At 36.2% G+C, this 17607-nt stretch overlaps 1 protein-coding gene across 1 annotated transcript in view; it reads right to left on the bottom strand.

Annotated features, from left to right (window-relative positions):
• TRDN (triadin) overlaps positions 1-17607 on the bottom strand; it is a 120019-nt gene that overhangs the window by 52136 nt on the left and 50276 nt on the right. Inside the window, exons 5-7 of the mRNA XM_061131799.1 lie at positions 16682-16741; positions 4736-4789; positions 1636-1695 (exon numbers count right to left, since the gene is read on the bottom strand). Coding sequence (XP_060987782.1) covers positions 1636-1695; positions 4736-4789; positions 16682-16741 — 174 coding nt within the window. The remainder of the gene's footprint in view (positions 1-1635; positions 1696-4735; positions 4790-16681; positions 16742-17607) is intronic.

The following is a 17607-nucleotide window of genomic DNA, read 5'->3' as shown; positions in this document are numbered from 1 at the left end:
GATATCATTTATATAAAGAATCTAAAAAATAATACAAATGAACACGTTTACAAAATAGAACAGAATCACAGACATAGAAAACAACCTTATGGTTTCTAAAGGAGAAGGTAGGGATGGATAAATTAGGAGTATGGGTTTAATGGATACATACCCCTATGTAAAAACTAGATAATCAACAAGGATTTACAGTATAGCACAGGAAACTATATTCAGTATCTTATAATAACCGATGATGGAAAAGAATTTGAAAAATATTCATATACACATATCCAAATTGCTTTGGTATGTATCTGAAACTAACACAATATTGTAAACCAACTATACTTTAACATATATATAAATAAGATATGAGAAAGAAAATTGAATTTAGTAGATAGGACTGAATATTTAGAAACTATGTTTTGTATATAATCTATAATTTAGCGGGCTTCCCTGGTGGCTCAGATGGTAAAGTGTCTGCCTGCAGTGCGAGAGACCCAGGTTTGATCCCTGGGTTGGGAGGACCCCCTGGAGAAGGAAATGGCAACCCACCCCAGTACTCTTGCCTGGAAAATTCCATGGACGGAGGAGCCTGGTAGGCTACAGTCCATAGGGTCGCAGAGTCAGACACAACTGAGCGACTTCACTTTCTTTCTTTCTATAATTTAGTAGATAAGATTGAATATACAGAATCTATATTTTTCTAACATCAAACAAACAACTGACAAAGTTAGAATAAAAAATAGTTATTGTAATCTTCCAAAGTTTATAACATTACATTCATATTCAGTTTTTTACTTTGGTATATTATCAAGACAGTTTAGGCCCTTACTGGCTTAAAATATTGATCAAGATGATGCATTATCCTTCTTGAAAAAAGAAATCCTTCATTTTAGTGTCCTAAAATTAAAATTAAGGTGTAACACTGATTAAACTGTAAATCAGATATGTTTGTACTAGTTTGCCATTGTTCTAGCAACTACTGCAAATTTAGCGACTTAACCCAACAACCAGGATCTATTATCTCCTGGTTTCCATAGTTCAAAAGTCTTGTTACAATGTCACTCAAACAGGTTTTCTGCTTAGGGTACACAATGCTAAAACCAGCTTGTCAACTGGGCTGCATTGCTACGTGCTCTGAAGAAGGGCTGGCTTCCACACTTCAACATTTTGGCAGGATTCATTCCCTTGTTACACTTTCCATGTGCCTCCCTCAATTTTCAAGCCAGTAATGGGGCTGAGTCCTTTTCACACTTCAAAATCTTTCTTTTCTGTCACTTCTCTATGTTTCTTAAGGTTCATGGGGATTACACGGAGCCCATCTGGATAATTCAGAAAAACCTCCATATTGTAGATCTATCTTAACTATTTTTGCAGACTGCTTTTTGCCATATAATGTAACACAGCCAGGGGCATGACACCACGGGGTGAAGGCCATGGGGCCATCTGCCTGTCACATACAGGAAAGCTCTTCAATCTCTTCTCATGTTCGGAAATGCTCTATTATTTTAAGTATTCACTTTTATTATTCTTTTAGATATTAAATTTCAAATGTAAGGTCAAATTAAATTTTTTTGTAAAGGAAATGCTGAATGCTTACAATCATCCAGCTGCTACCCAAAATATATTGCTTTTAAAACAGAAAGTATAACTTACCTTTTGCCACTGTCTTTGTTTCTGGTTTTTCTTTTTTCTGAATTTTTTCCTTGTGAGTTGCTTAAGCAGAAAATTTTATATTAGTACACACTTTTAATAGATTTCAAGACTAAGCTTTTTGTTTACCTCATTTTTATAGCCACCAAAATCATAAGCTAGTTTGATGACATTAATGAACCTAATTCAGGAATTTTAAAAAAATCACCAATTTAATAAAAACTATAAAAAAAGTTAATTTCAAAGACTTGGCATAAAGACTTAGAAAGCATTTGAAAGCTAGTCTCGTCCTTCTGTTTAAAGTTACCATTCTAAACAGTATTTTGGAATTGTCTTTAGGAGAGACAAACAGAAAAAATAATTTTATAAGAATTTGTGGAAAGATGTATCATTTTATCAGGAGGAAGCTCTGTCTTTACAATTAAAAGAAATAATTAAATCAATATTAGAGCTTTGATTAAGAATAATGTGTCTTAGGACTTCCCTGGAGGTCCAGTGGTTAAGACTTCACCTTCCAATGTGGGGGCGAGGGTTCAATCTCTGGTCAGGGAGTGAAAATCTCACATGCCACATGGTCAAAAAACCAAAACATCAAGTAGAAGCAATACTGTAACAAATTCAATAAAGAGTTTAAAAATGGCACATATTAAAAAAAAATAAAGTAGTATGATAATATGAATTTATTGTATTGATTTCTTATTTTCCTTACATAGACTAGTAAAATCTTGTGTCTCTTAATGGCTTAAATAAATGAGTTCAGAAAAGTACTACAGCATGTGAAGGTTATTCCTATATTTCAAATGTATTAAACAGTGCAGTTTAATAGTTATCCAAATCACTACACATTTTTCAACATGTATATACTATTTATTAAATATTAATAAGGGGAGTTAAAGAAATTAAAGAAAATTAAAGATAAAATAGTAGATTTTAATTAAAACATCCAGGTTAAGGAAAGAGTCAAATTATTAGGGTAAAAAACTGGAGCCCTAATTATTTTCATTTTTCTAACTATATCCTATGAATATTAATATCCATCAGTTTTACTTGTATTATAAAAGGAAAATGATATGCTTAAAACATATATTTAAATAATTATTCTCTTAAAATACAGTTTATGAACGGTTTCCCCAGAATTTTTGAGAGATGATACAAGCCTCATAGAAAGCTTAGAGGACAAAGTCCATGAGACCGTGGCAGCTATCGAGTTGCCAAGAGAGCAGGTGCCTTCACCTCCAGGGTTTCAGCCTTTCCACCCCTAAGCCTGCCCCATGGTCACTCCACTACCACTTGGGGTTATGGGTAACAGTTTAGAAAATATTAGCTGGAGGAAGAATAACATTCGAGGTTATTGGGCTACAGCATAATAACTGTCTCATAAAAAGAAAACTCCTTTAATTGGTATACAGTAAATAAAAGGACACAACGGTTCTGTTTCAGCATCTCAATTTGGGTAAGTTTCCTTCAAATGTATGATTTAGCAGCAACAAATTCTCAATTAACTTTAATGAAAAGTATCTAGCCATTGTAAAGACTGGAAAAAAAAGCAAGAAATATGAGATTATTTCCTTCAGTCAGAGTACACAGAATCTGATGCCAATAACTCTGTGTAAGTCAATAGCTGGGAGAAAAAGGACACCTGTTTCTAGAACAGAGAAGACAGACTGTATTGAAATTCACGGATATTATCACAAAGTAAACCTTAATAAAAGAGCAACTATTTAGTTCAAATATTCAAATGTGAGTTTAGAATAGAGAAGAATGAAGCATGTTTCAACTGATGTGATTCCTAAGCATTGTAAATTCTAGCTAAGTAGAATGCTCTACAAAATAAAATTTTTCAGTAGTCTACGTGTATTGTAGATACAAAAAATCAGCTGATATCTAGCCTAAATATCCTAGACATGATCCACTTTAAAACAAAAGCAAAAAAAATTAAATTAAAATTTTATATCATGTTAAAATGGATTTTGATGAATTAAAGTTAAATATGAACTTAATTTTTAAAACTTGAGAGATATTACTAATTATTGAATTAATCCTTATATGAAGACTCAAGAATAGAAATACCAAAAGAAAATATCAACATATCTAGCCACATAAAAATTCAAGAATATAAATACACACATGCTTATCACACATATATACTCACACATGTCTATTCACACAGACAGAAACCCTTACATTAACTATGACACTGAGAAATGCATTTGTAAATGTAATAGGCCAGTAACATATAGCCAATTAACACACACACATATCATCAGGAGAAACAAGAAGTAAGTGTGAAGAGTTACATAAATCTGTATCACTAAAAATCATATCTAAATCTTTCAATATACAAAAATAAGTAATCAAAAGATAGAGTTAATATAGCTTAAGATATATATTTAAATATCTCCATTTAAATACTATGCGGCATTTTTAAAAGAATTGAAGGAAATATCTATTTACTGATATGAAAAGACATCTAGGATGTATTATTAAATTATAAAGCTAGAATATAGGACATGCTAAATTATATGTAAAAATAGGGAGAGACAATAATATATATTGTCTTATAAATGCAAAATGAAGTTTTGAAAAGATGCTCATAAAAGTAGCTTACCGTGTGTTTGTGTGGGTAGAGAAATGGGATCAGAGGGTGGGAGCAAGGCAGGAGTAAGCTTTCATAAAGTATCTTTACATGTTAAACAGTGAGTGCACATTGCTTATTCTAAACAAATAAAAGCTAAAAAAATCTTTTTAAGTCCAGTCTAATATGTAATCACAGAATGCAAGTTAAAGTAATAAACTATACTTTTTAACCTATCAAATTAGCAATTATTTTTTGAAATTATATCCTCATTGGCTAAAAGCAGCCTCAGAACTGCCAGGGGAAAAACTGATAGATTTCTAGAAAATAAACTGGCAATGGATTTCAAGAGAGTCTTAAGTATTTTATTTCCTTTAACCCAGAAATTCTTCTTTTTACATTTGATTCTAAGGAAAATGATCATAATTTCAAAAAATAAATTCATGGTCATCTAAAATCTAACATAAGGAAGAAAAGGTAAACAGTGACAGGCCAATGAGTAAAACAGCAGTAAGAATAAATCCATACCTTTCTTTTCAGGTTTTTCTTTTTCTTTTACCTTGTCTTTTTCTTTATGTGTAACTGAAAAGAAAGACAATATTTTTCATTTAAATAAAGGGAATAAGAGATGAGATGCATGGCAGTCCTTGATGTCAAAAATTATCTACTGCCTTTGGATATTTTTCTTCAACTAGTAAGAAGCTTTACATAGGTTTAAATGTTAAGATAATTATAGATATTTTACATTTCTATTTTTATTTCATAACTAAGGTCAAATTCACACTGAAACTAGTCTGATTGCAGAGTATCCCTAAACTTTTCCAAATGTTTAACTTCAGTTTGATGAATTGGAAAATTTTTTTAAATGTGAAAGTGGCTCAGTCATGTCCGACTCTTTGCGACCCCATAGACTGTATAGTCCATGGAATTCTCCAGGCCAGAATACTGAAGTGGGCAGCCTTTCCCTTCTCTAGGGGATCTTCCCAACCCAGGGATTGAACCCAGGTTCCCCACATTGCAGGTGGATTCTTTACCAGCTGAGCCACAAGCGAAGCCCCAAAATGTATTATGCTATATGCCCCAGAAGGCAACTCAATACTAGAGAAATATTAAAAATATAAAGACAAAAATACAGAGATACTCTGAATCTGAAGCAAAGAACACTCAATCTAGTATATGCAATATATGTTAATCTTCTTCAGAAAATTTCCACACTAAAAGTTTTTGAAATTATACTGAGGTGAGACTAGAATGACGCCAAACTGTTACAAAGAAAACAAACTGTAATTCAATATGAGCTATGATTCACTTAATTAACATAGTAGGGCTCAAATTTAAGTCATAATCTTTCCCTATAATTTAGTCATAACTCTTATTAATGGCACCTCCAATTATCCAACCTAGTAACTTGGGACTCATCCAGAATTCATCTTTTCTTTCTCATTTTTGTTCATTTGCCAAGTTTCTTCAATTCTACCTTTAAATATTCCTCTTACTTATCTTCTATCCAATATTACATACCCAACCTACCATTTATTTACACTAAAACATAGAAATTGGGTTAGAGTTAGGGATAGTGTTAGGGATTCCCTGGTAGCTCAGCTGGTAAAGAATCCGCCTGCAATGTGGGAGATCTGGGTTTGATCCCTGGGTTGGGAAGATCCCCTGGAAAAGAGAAAGGCTATCCACTCCAGTATTCTGTCCTGGAGAATTCCATGGACTATACAGTCTATGGGGTCGCAAAGAGTCAGACATGACTGAGCCACTTTCACTTTCACAGAAAGAGCACTGGCTATGTGTTAAAGACTTGGCTAGTCAAGACAGACTTCATCCTTGTCAACAATGGATGATGGATGCTAAATAAGTAATTACAAAGGTAGTTAATTGCAGTTAGAATAATTGCTGTGAAGAAAATATTCAGGGAAGCATATCAATGTATAAAATGAGACCTAATCTAGTCTGTGTGCTTGGGAAAGGTCTGCTGATAGAAATGAGATTTAAGTATGTGAATGATGAGAAGAAATTAACCTAGTAGGGGAGTGGGAAGGAGAAAGGGAAAGAGACCATTTCAAAAGATGGACTATGATATCCTTCTTGGGTATATTATTATTATAAATATCATTACAATAATATCCTGAATAGTGTCTTGAACACTTAGATTTTGATTTTTCTGAGTCTCAGAGTAGCCTCCCTAACATGAAAATCTGATCATATGTTGATCTGATAAAGTGTTAGTATCTCCCTCCTTGCCTAGCATGATAATCTGTCACATGGTAGGTACTATATCAAATATAAAAATATCTTGTTATTCCAGTAATTTGACATTTGCTTATCAAACCAGTCTTACGTATGAGGAATTTACCCATGAACTTTACATTCCACCTATAACAAATGCTTGGAGTTCCATAAACAAATGGAACTTTGCATTTCTGCCTGCTGTGCCATCACCTACATTTCTCTACATTTCTCACACCCACATTTCCTCTGTTCATACCCCCTTTCAGCCTGATTCAAATGCCTCTTTCTCTGCAGAGTGTTCTTTCATCTCCACTTATCCCAAGAAGGTGAACTCTTTTTAGAGGCTATGCCCTACTATTTTATTTTTTATCCTAGCCATCACATGGTATCAGTCACATGGTGGACTCATTAGATATTCCTGAATGAGCAAATTTCTAAAATATTATAGGAAAAGCTATTTTCATCATGTAGTACAATTCTACTTACTGGTGATGTTGTATAGATATAATATGCGCTGCTTGCTTCCAATCATTAACATTTTTTACATTAAAAAAATTCTTAAATAATTAAATCTCAGTGAGAAACAGAAGAAACAAAAGATCATCCAGACATTGTTTTTACTTTCCATGTTCAATGATTCTTTTGGGTTTTCTAAGTTCAATATAAAAACCTCATAAAATAAGAGAGGACCTCAGCACTCACACATGGCCGGAGATAGCTTTGGTTCCTTTGGATCACTATTAATTAAGCTGAAAACCAAAAGAAAGTCCTGGCAAGAACAAAGCCTCTTTCAAAGTTTCTCTAGAGGAAAGGAAGTTTGCATGAGATAAGCTTTGCTTTTGGAACCCTGGTTAGCTAGACCCCCAGGAGACAACCTAATCTGTGTCTCTGCTTCTGTGAAGGACCAGACCTCAGCCACCTTGGACAGCTGGTTGTCCATTCCACTAAAGGATTTTCCGATTGACGTGTACATGGTCATTAATGGAAGAATTAATATGAAATCAAAAGAGCAAGGGGGCTGAATTCAGCTCAAATTAGCATATTAATGCATTATTCCAATTACCCTGGGGAAAAATCCAGTTCCTTGCAGTCTAAGTTTTGATTTACAGACACAGTCCTGTATGCTGAAATTTCATTATCCTCCTCAGAAATGGTACCATAATACTGCTCAGTGAAGCAGCTGGAACCACATGCTCTAGGGAGCTGTTCACCACAGCAGACAGCCACTGAAATTCCTTGGATGAAAACTTGAAACTTTGTCAAGACTGAGCTCAGACACTAAAGTTTGATATTGCTTTGATCAAAACAGTGGCACCATCAATAACTGCCTTAATAATACCTCTAAAATAAAAGCAATCTGCCACAACAGTTACATTAGGTCCTGCGTCTCTTTGCTTAGAACTCACAGAAGTTTTCATATGGAAGAAGAAAAAGGTACCTTTCTCGTCACCAGCTCTGTTGGCAAGTTACATCTTAGCTAGGACAGTTTTAACTCAGAGCAGAATAAGCTTGTTGCACCTGCTAGAGCTTAATTTGTTTGTCATCCTTATTTACAAGAAACAAAAGTCCCTTCGGCCTGCTGATAATTAAAAACAAACGGAATACACCAGTTGGAGCGGACCTGATGCTTGGCATCTGAGTTGGCATGGCCCCGCTGTTCCTGCTTGCCCAGACTCTGACCTTTCCCTGACCAGAACATTCAGCTCAGCTCAACTCCAGAGTGCGCCTCTCGTCCTCCCCGTGTGTCCCCTCTCCAGCTCTCTCTGCCAGCTGTGTTCTGACAGCTCTCGGTCCTGGCAACCTGCCAGGCGGACTCTGTGTCCTTTTCTGAAGTGTATCAGCTCACAGTGAGCTGACCCTGGGTTCTTTTAATGGGCACTACACTCCCAAGGGGCCAAGCAGTAGGCATCGAGGGCCAGGATGTCAGAATCCTTTGCAGTTCTCTCTGCTCTTAGTTCAAACTCAAAAGTTGTGGCATCGGATGTTTTAAACTACTGATTTATATAGGCTACTCTATTCTTTAATTGATGGTTAGCAAGAAAATTTAATTCAACAAAACTCTGGAACTCATACTTGATTTCAGAGCTACTGGACAGGACTAATCTTGTGTATCTAAAGCAAAAAGAATCAGATAGCCCATTACCTTTGAACTGTAAAAGAATCTGGGGAGCACCGTGGTGGCTCAGATGGTAAAGAATCTGCCTGCAAAGTGTAAAACCTGAGTTCCATCCCTGAGTCGGGAAAATCCTCTGGAAGAGGAAATGGCAACCCACTCCAGAATCCTTGCCTGGAAAATCCCATGGACAGAGGAGCCTGGTGGGCTACAGTCTGTGGGGTCACCAAGAGTTGGACACAACTGACGGACTAACACTTCACTTTCATTTGGGAAGCACAATTACCTGTAACAGATTTCGCTGATTTTTCTTTCTTTTTTAAAAATACCTTATTATTCTTATCACTACTTTTATCTATTTTTTGGCATGCTGCACTGCATTTGGGATTTTAATTCCCTGGTCTGGAATTTGTGATCTTAGTTCCCAGATCAGGGACCAAACTCACACCTTCTGCATTGGAAGTGCAGTCTGAAAAGCTGGACCACTAGGGAAGTTCCCCTCACCGAGTTTACTTTTAATTAACTGATCTATTTCTCAGATTTCTGGCACTTCTGTTGTGGGAGGTATTAGCACTGAAGTGGTTTATAAATTTTAAATAGGTCAACATTTTAAACAGCTTCATAAAATTCATATATATTCACGTTTCCATTCATCATTTTTTACGAAAGAGCAAGATACACATTCATTTTAAACCCATTTTAAAAAATTTTGCTTTAGCCACCACTAGATAAAAATGCCAGATGTACTCCTGGATAGTGTATATCTCTGTGTGCTTCTTCTTTGTAATTTTAATGTGTTGAATCTTCATTTTGTGCTAAGACAAAATGATCTACACACTTTAAATGATGATAATGAACTCAGTAGAAAAGCATTCTTGAGTAGAGAAACAGTTCTTTATGATTGTATTTTTCATTTTTCTTAAAGAAAGAATTTATCATTTTTAACATAAGCACACAATTTTAGAGCTGGGAGAACCTAAGAGATCAATTAGCCTGGATTTCTTTGTCCATGAATAAGAAAATACAGCTGCCTAAGTGTCCACGGTAGAGCAGAATAAAAACATAGTTATTCTGTTACTAAACTAGTTCTCTCCCCACAAGATCATGCTGTCTTGTCCATCCCAGGTCCTGTGCGGACTTGTTCTTATGTGCCAAAGTGTGCTATTAGATTTCCTGAGCACGTTATCGACAGTTTAGCCTACAATAATGCACACACTTCTTTTTCATAGTAAAATTACACTTATTTATGTATTAAAGTGAAGATTAGGCAAATTATCTAAAGTTACAAAGCTCATCTGATACATACGCTTTCAATCACAAAATAGATCTTTTAATTCTAAAGGACTGGTGTTACTCCCAAATCTGATTTAATTGTAGGAGTAATTTCTCCTTCACCTGGGGCTACATAGCCTCAGTCAGAACCATAACTGTTCCCTCATAAAAGAATAATCACTATGGAGGAGGAGAACTATAGCTTTGTATAGGGCCTTCTCATTTTCCAGGTTTATCATACACAGCAGCCAGAAAGAAAATAAAATATATTTTGCACTTTAAGGAGTCAATTAAGTCCAGCTGAGAGAAGGCAAAAGTAAGTTTACACAACATGGGCTGACTAAATTAATCTGTGGACTTGAGAGCTCTTTCATAAAGGGCTCCAGGATATTTAGATACATTTTAATGCCCTGTCCTCTCTGGCATTTGAGTCTCAGCTTCAGCCAAATCCCTTGCCAGTCTATGATTCCAGTCCTATAATTGTTTCTCAGAAACAATCCTAAACCAGTCAATCAGGATGATTGTTCTCTATTAACCCTTTTTTAAAAAGGTCTGCTGACGTTATGCATGTGGTACTGTTAAGGTTTAATTATGTTATGGAGAAAAGCTATGTAACCTTATTTGGAAATAGAGTCTTTACAGAGGTAATCAAGTTAAAATGAGGTCAGGAGGGCGGGTCCTAATCCAGTATGACTAGTGTTGTGATGAAAAGGGGAAATTTGGAAACAGGATGGGGAATACATGTAAATTCATGGCTGATTCATGTCAATGTATGACAAAACCCACTACAATATTGTAAAGTAATTAGCCTCCAACTAATAAAAATAAATGAAAAAAAAAAAAAAAGAAAGAAGAACACAGCAAGAAGTGACAGAAACCCAGGAAGAAACACCATTTGAATCTGAAGGCAGAAACTGCAATGATTTGTCTACAAGCCAACGAAAGCCAGCACACCTTTCCAGTTCTCTCACTCCCCGACCCCAGTCCACCGAAGCTGGGAAAAGCCTGCAGATTCTCCCTCACAGTCCTGTGAAGAACCAACTCTGCTGAAACCTTGACTGTGGACTTCTAGCCTCTATGACTGGGAGACAAGAAACTTCTGTTCTTTTAAACCACCCAGTTTTTGGTACTTTGTCACGACAGCCCTAGTAAACTAATATTAACACTAATCCCTGGACTCCTCTTGTGCTCCCTTAACAGAATTCCTACCGGGTTCCTTGAGGACTGACACCCTGAACTAGCTGTTACATCTTCCGTTTAAGGTTCTAGAGTGCACACCTAAATCTCAAATTAAGGCCATGCCAGAAAACCTACTCAGAAACTGAGGCAACCAGCTGTCTCCTCAAATAGCATTTCTCCTCCAAGATATTTCCTAGTGGCTCAGACTGTAAAAGAATCTTCCTGTAATTCAGGAGACCAGCAGTTTGATCCCTGGGTCGGGAAGATACCCTGGAGAAGGAAATAGCAACCCAGTCTAGTACTCTTGCCGGGGAAATCCCATGGACAGAGGAGCCTGGTGGACCACAGTCCATGGGGTTGCAAAGAGTCGGACACGACTGAGCAGCTAACACTTTCACTTTCCTCCAGGACATCTCTTTTTGGAGCACTGCGTACTTGGTTGTTTAGGTCTCTTGTTGGATTGAGTCCTATTCTTTGAATTCTTAGTGCTCAGTACAGTGTTTGGCACAAAGTAAATGCAATAAATAAATTAATATGTGTTATTGCCTAATGGCTATAGCCAGTGTTTCTATTTACACCATCTGTCTGCCAGGTCACTCCTCCATTCCTACCAACTGGCTTACTCAGATGTTAATTACATGCTGTTCCTCAGCACACACTCTGCCTTGTAAATTACCTCCCTACTCCTGAAGGTCAGTTCTCCACATGAACACTTCACAACCCAAGTGGATGTAGCAGACACCTATTGCTCTGAATGCTTAAAAGGCCCTTCTATTGTCTAGGAGTCATTCTAGAGAGACAAAATTCTCTCACCTAGTTATATGTTTATCATCAAGTTCTAGTCTTTTTTGGTTTACTTTGTTCTATGAATATATTGACATGTTTAATAGTTAGGTAGAAGCCTACTGTTATCTGAAACCAACAATTTGCAATTGAAAAAGAAATAAGATAATACTCAAAAGAGTAAACACATGGAGGAAAAAAAGGGGGAGAAGCAAAAAATGAATTACTATTTTTCACTGGATAATTGAATTTTGCTAGTTTCTTTCTTTTTTTGTACTTTCCAAAGTGTCCAAATTAATCTGTATTACTTTAACCTATATTATTATATTATACACTTATTGTGGGTTTTTCTGATTACATGTTACAGATAGTTTTTGTTTTAATATGGAACTGTTAAATTCTTCATTTGCCTCTGACCAAACAAATTTGACATTACAGTGGCCCAGTTAAAGTTGCATAATTATATATATTTGAAAATAAACACAGAAATCGCATATGCAATAGCTCTCCATCAGAATCAAGTCAATATTAACAAAATAGGGAAATTGAATGCTTTATTAATTAATTCATTGATGTTTCAACATATGTTGAGTGTGTTTTGGATGTTTAGTACTTTAGAGATATTAGAATGATTTTTGAGGAGACAGAAGATAGCAGAGGAGTAGGTAGAAGTGGAGTACATTTCTCTCCACAGATACATCAGGAATACGCCTTCAGACACAGGAGATCTTGCAGAACACCAGCTGAGAGCGGGCAGGAATACCTGACCACTGAAAAAGAATATATAGGACTACACAAAACTCAGTAGGATGAAGGAAGTAGGGGGAAAAACAGCAGAGTTAGCAGGACTGGACCTGCTCTTGGCAAGTGGGGGAACTGAAGCAGGGGTCCAATCCCCACATCAGGCAACTGTTTGGGACAGAGGATATTAGAATGATTTTTTATCTAATAAAAGCACACAAACGCAGAGCTGAGCTGATCCTGAGAGACTGCTGAGTCTGAATCTTTTTGTTCACTGATAAGGAAACACAGAATCATATATGAGCAAATGTCAACAGGGACCTAGAATATATAAGCCAAACTGTTTCTTCTCTCAGTGAGTTAGATCCACATACCCACATTTACAATTTGGTGTCAAAATGCTTTAAAGGCTGAAGGCATGGATGTAAAGTAGCATGGAGGAAGTAACTAAATGCCCACAGAGTGAGCGACGGCAAAGGAAGCCTACTGAAGGATTTGACTTTCCATCTGAGAATCAAAGAAGTGAGCAGAAGCCTGCCCTATGACCGATGGTCAAGAGGACAGGCATATAAAAGCACAGAGTTATGAGACAGCAGCAGGGCTGGCTTAGGGACTGCCTGACAGTTCAGTCTACGGCATGGGGCTGGGGGTGTTGGTGGGGTCTGGATTGCCATGCTGGTGCGGAGCAAGGAGAGAGGTGGGAATGGAAGCGATTGATGAGGAGGTTGCAGAGGAAGGAAGGTAACTGGTGAAGTGAACAAAGCTGGAAATGTGTAGGGCTATCTGTCAGTGATCATAATGAGGGCCTTTTATCTCATGACAGACAGTGTGGCTGTTAACTCTCTATATAGCATGGTGATGACAACAGCTGGATTTAAGCCCCTGAGTATGATTAGTATGGATTTCAGAGATTAACGTGGGCTTCCACACATTCCACTGGCTCAGACAGTAAAGAATCTGCCTGCAATGAGGGAGACCTGGGTTCGATCCCTGGGTCAGGAAGATCCTCTGGAGAAGGAAATGGCAACCCACTGCAGTATTCTTGCCTGGAGAATTCCATGAACAGAGAAGCCTGGTGGGCTAATGCAGGGGAGGCCTGAGAGGTTAATGCAGAAGTCACTTAAGAAGTGACTGTCACAACCTAATTGGTAGATGATTGTAGAAGGGAGAGGGTAATGGAGAGGAGACATGAGAATGGACTAAATTAGAGTGAAAAGGGAGTGACAAGGGGCCAAGCAGGACTGGGCTTTGGTGTCGAAGGACACCAACAAGTCAGGGATTGCAACTCAAACGCCCTCAGAGATAAAGCAGATAAACGTCTACTCCAGCAGTGATGGGAGGATGGAGGAGACTGGTAAATAGTGGGTGCACATTCTACCTAATGATATTCAGGTATAAGTGATGTTAACATACTGGCTGGTCAAAGAGAACTTCTGTGGGATATACTTGAACCCTAGGCCAGAAGTTTGACTACATTCTAACCATGACTTGTCATCTGAAGAGGCTGACTTGAATTCCAGCCTTACCTCCCAAACCAAACATTAAAGGAACCAGGATGGAATCTGCGTGGACATATATACATATATATACTTATTTATTTATTGGATTATTTATTTATTTATTGGATTTTTTTCTTTTTTGAATTACAACCTCTTTTCTTTCTTTTTAATTTTATAGATTTTATTTTGGGCTGTGCTGGGTCTTCACTGATGAACAGACTTTTCTCTAGTTTCAGCGTGTGGGCTTTGCATTGCGGAGGTTTCTCTTTTTGCTGGGCATGAGCTCTAGGACACGTGGGCTTCAGTAGCTGCGGCACACGGGCTCAGTAGTTCCCAGGCTCTAGAGCACAGGCTTAGTAGTTGTGGCAAACAGGCTTAGTTACCCCACATCACGTAGGATCCTCCTGGAACAGGGGTCATGCCCATGTCCCCCACATTCCCAGGTGGGTTCTTTACCACTGAGCCACCAGGGAAGGCCTGGATATGTATACTTTAGAACCCACCCAGGTCCAGTCAGGGGTGAGTACCACTTCAGGCCAAAATGACTCCTAACTTCTTAGCTTGAATAAGATGGGTGAATGGTGATGTTAATTTTTAGGACAAAGAAACAGAGGAATGAAGACATATTGTGCAACAGAAGTTAATACACCAGCTTTTGCATAACATGTCTCTTTAGATTCAGCTAGTTGCTGGCTTGTCTATAATCATTGCAGGCTACTATTAGCTTGGATATACTCTACCTTTCCTTATAAGAATTCAAAGTGCTTTGATAACAAATTCCTAACTATCTATCATATATAACCATAACTGACATGGAATGTGGCATAGAGAAAATATTTATCTATACATATGAGCAGTTATAAAACCACATTTATTTTCACTAAACTACTTGGGAACAGAAAGCAGGTCTTATCCTATTCTACCTGGATGAGGAAACTAAGCAGTAAAATGAAATCTTTTGTTCATACTTGCACGAAAAAAAAAAATTGTAGAAAAAGTATCTCTGAAGCCTATTTCACTGTTGAACAACTGAAGCTCTATTTTCTCTTTCTTGAGAAATGTTCACTTTCCCAAAATATATTTCATCTATTCAGGAAATATATTCAGGTACTAATCTCTAGCCCAGCCTTTCAGAAATTTATTTTAAACTTCAGCCAGATTCACTGTTTTAATTATGCAAAACTCACTCGTTTAATAAACCCACTCTACAGCCCGCTGCTCAAAGTCTTTAACAGCAGGATTCTAATAGAGCCAGGTCCAAAATGCAAATGGTACCATCTGGATCACCACATCCACTCCAGCAGCATTGCTATTAGATTAGTAGTATAGTCTGCAAGATAAAACAGCAGACACCCCAATCATGTGGAACCAGTTGAGTTTCTGTTTAACCTCCAGCCGATAGAAACACATAACCAGTTCAGTGATGGCTAGCTTAGTCAATCCATAGCCAAGAGCTGTGTCCAATTTCCCTGACTGAAGGAATTAAGAACCAAAAAGGGAAAGGGAGCAGAAAGAAGACATTAGTTCCCTAAGTCCAAATATAAATAGGTTTCAATTGAGTAACAACCTTCATTGTCCCTGACTGTATAAAGATTAGCTGACCAATCTGGAACTAATTCAAACGTTAGGATTAAAGACATAATATTTGCAGAATGATTTGAACTCTTCACAAAAAGGAAGTACATGAAGTATATTAAAAAAGAAAACATGGTATTTTAATGTAGAGTCACATACTGGTATAATTTCAGCTTCATTGGAGCTTATATGAAACTACTACTTGCAACTTTGATATTTGTGCAGATCATTTTGTACTAGTCAGTTTTTGACATAATAAATATTAGACAACATTCAATTTTTATCCAGGAAAATTCTTTCATTTTCAGTCTGTATCACACAAATTCAGTAACAAAGAGGTTTTTATTTTTGCTCTGGCTCACCCAGTATCACATGAGATTGACCATTGGGGAAACTTGGGCATATTAATAAACATGTCCTTTTGAATGTTTTTGCTTCCTATAAGTGTTTTTTTTTTTTTTTTAAGCAGTAGGACTACATGGGTCACTGCTAGAAAAGTGATGCTTGTAAGATGAGCAAGACAATGCTGGCCATTATTAATATGCCTCAAACGCAAGATTTCAGTCACTAGATTCAGTTGAGTTGAAAAGGATATTAATTATCACACTGTCATTGTCCATCTACCCCTTAAGACTGTATAAGCAAGCTCTGAGACCACAGCAGTCATCAGCGAGATAGGATAAAACTTGTATTTCTATGCTGACGATTTCAAAGGTATTGCATGGCATAAAAACATTGAAGTTAAAAAGAACCGAACTCTGATTTATTATATTAACTGATTAAAGAAGGAAAATTGCTTGCTAATAGGTCAAAATATATGCTTGTGGTCCTAGCTTAATAAACAAAAGCTGACTGCAAATAACTGAAAGACTGTTACCCATTTTGAAGTTATTTTGAGCCAATAATTAACCATTATATATTTCTAGAGAATTTCCCTAGAAGTAAATTTACTTAAACACTATGAAAAATTAAGACAAAAGGGCACTAAATATAAAAATTTTCCATTCTCTTATGGAAATGTACAAAATATATACCCTGAAAAAAACAAGATTAAACACAAAATTCAACACTTACCTTTAGTTTGTATTTTCCTTTCAGGTTTCTCCAGTTTTTCCGTCTTTTCTTTGTGTATTTCTAGGAAATATTATGATTTGCTTTTAAAAACTCTTTTTGAGAACATACAAAATATAAATCACAACTATGATCTAAATGTCATAATATTACCATGAAGTCCAAATTATTTTATTCAACAAATGTATAGGTATCTAAAAGGAAAGAATCATTGAAACATATTGCCACATAAATCCCTCATTTATTGATATAAGTTTTAGGACTTATAAGGAAAAACTTGAAGCTACCTAAAAATTAGAGTTATTGAAAAAGCTTAAAACTTACATCAATAAGTGTTGCCACTGTTTTCAGTGCTAAATCTGATCACAAATTATAATTACATTTTATTTCAATTACTCTCAATACAAATTAAGACTCCTTAGTAAAAATGTCATTTAGATTTAGAAAGATTTAGATTTTACATATTAAATTAAGAATTTGTTAAATGAACTGTAACTATCTAATAAGAAATATATCTCAGAAGTATTGACTCTAAGCCATGTTTAGAATCAAAATTTGGCATTGCATTTAACCAATAATTACTGCCTGCAGATAGACACATTTCATAGAATTAGTTAGCTGTTACATTTTTTCTAAATATCAGGTTTTAAGAAATATATTCAATTTGCTGCTAGCTCAGTATATATACATTGCCAAGGCTCAGAAAATATAGTTAATTCTGAATTTGTAGTTAACTTAGACAGAAGCAAATTTGAGATTAGAGTTTGCAAATATGATTACTACCTCTGAAAAGAGACTTGGTCTTAAATACTTTGGTGTTTCTTAGAAAAATGCTAATGAGTTTTACTTATTTATTTATCACAACTTTATTCCACAGATGGTCTGAAATGGTGCTAATTATTGTACATATTCTAAATTCTCCATTTGTA

Source organism: Dama dama, chromosome 28, assembly GCF_033118175.1.
Source record: "Dama dama isolate Ldn47 chromosome 28, ASM3311817v1, whole genome shotgun sequence".
NCBI classification, from domain to species: domain Eukaryota; kingdom Metazoa; phylum Chordata; class Mammalia; order Artiodactyla; family Cervidae; genus Dama; species Dama dama.
The sequence above is the reverse complement of the archived record's forward strand: the minus strand, read 5'-3'. Positions and strand labels throughout refer to the sequence as shown.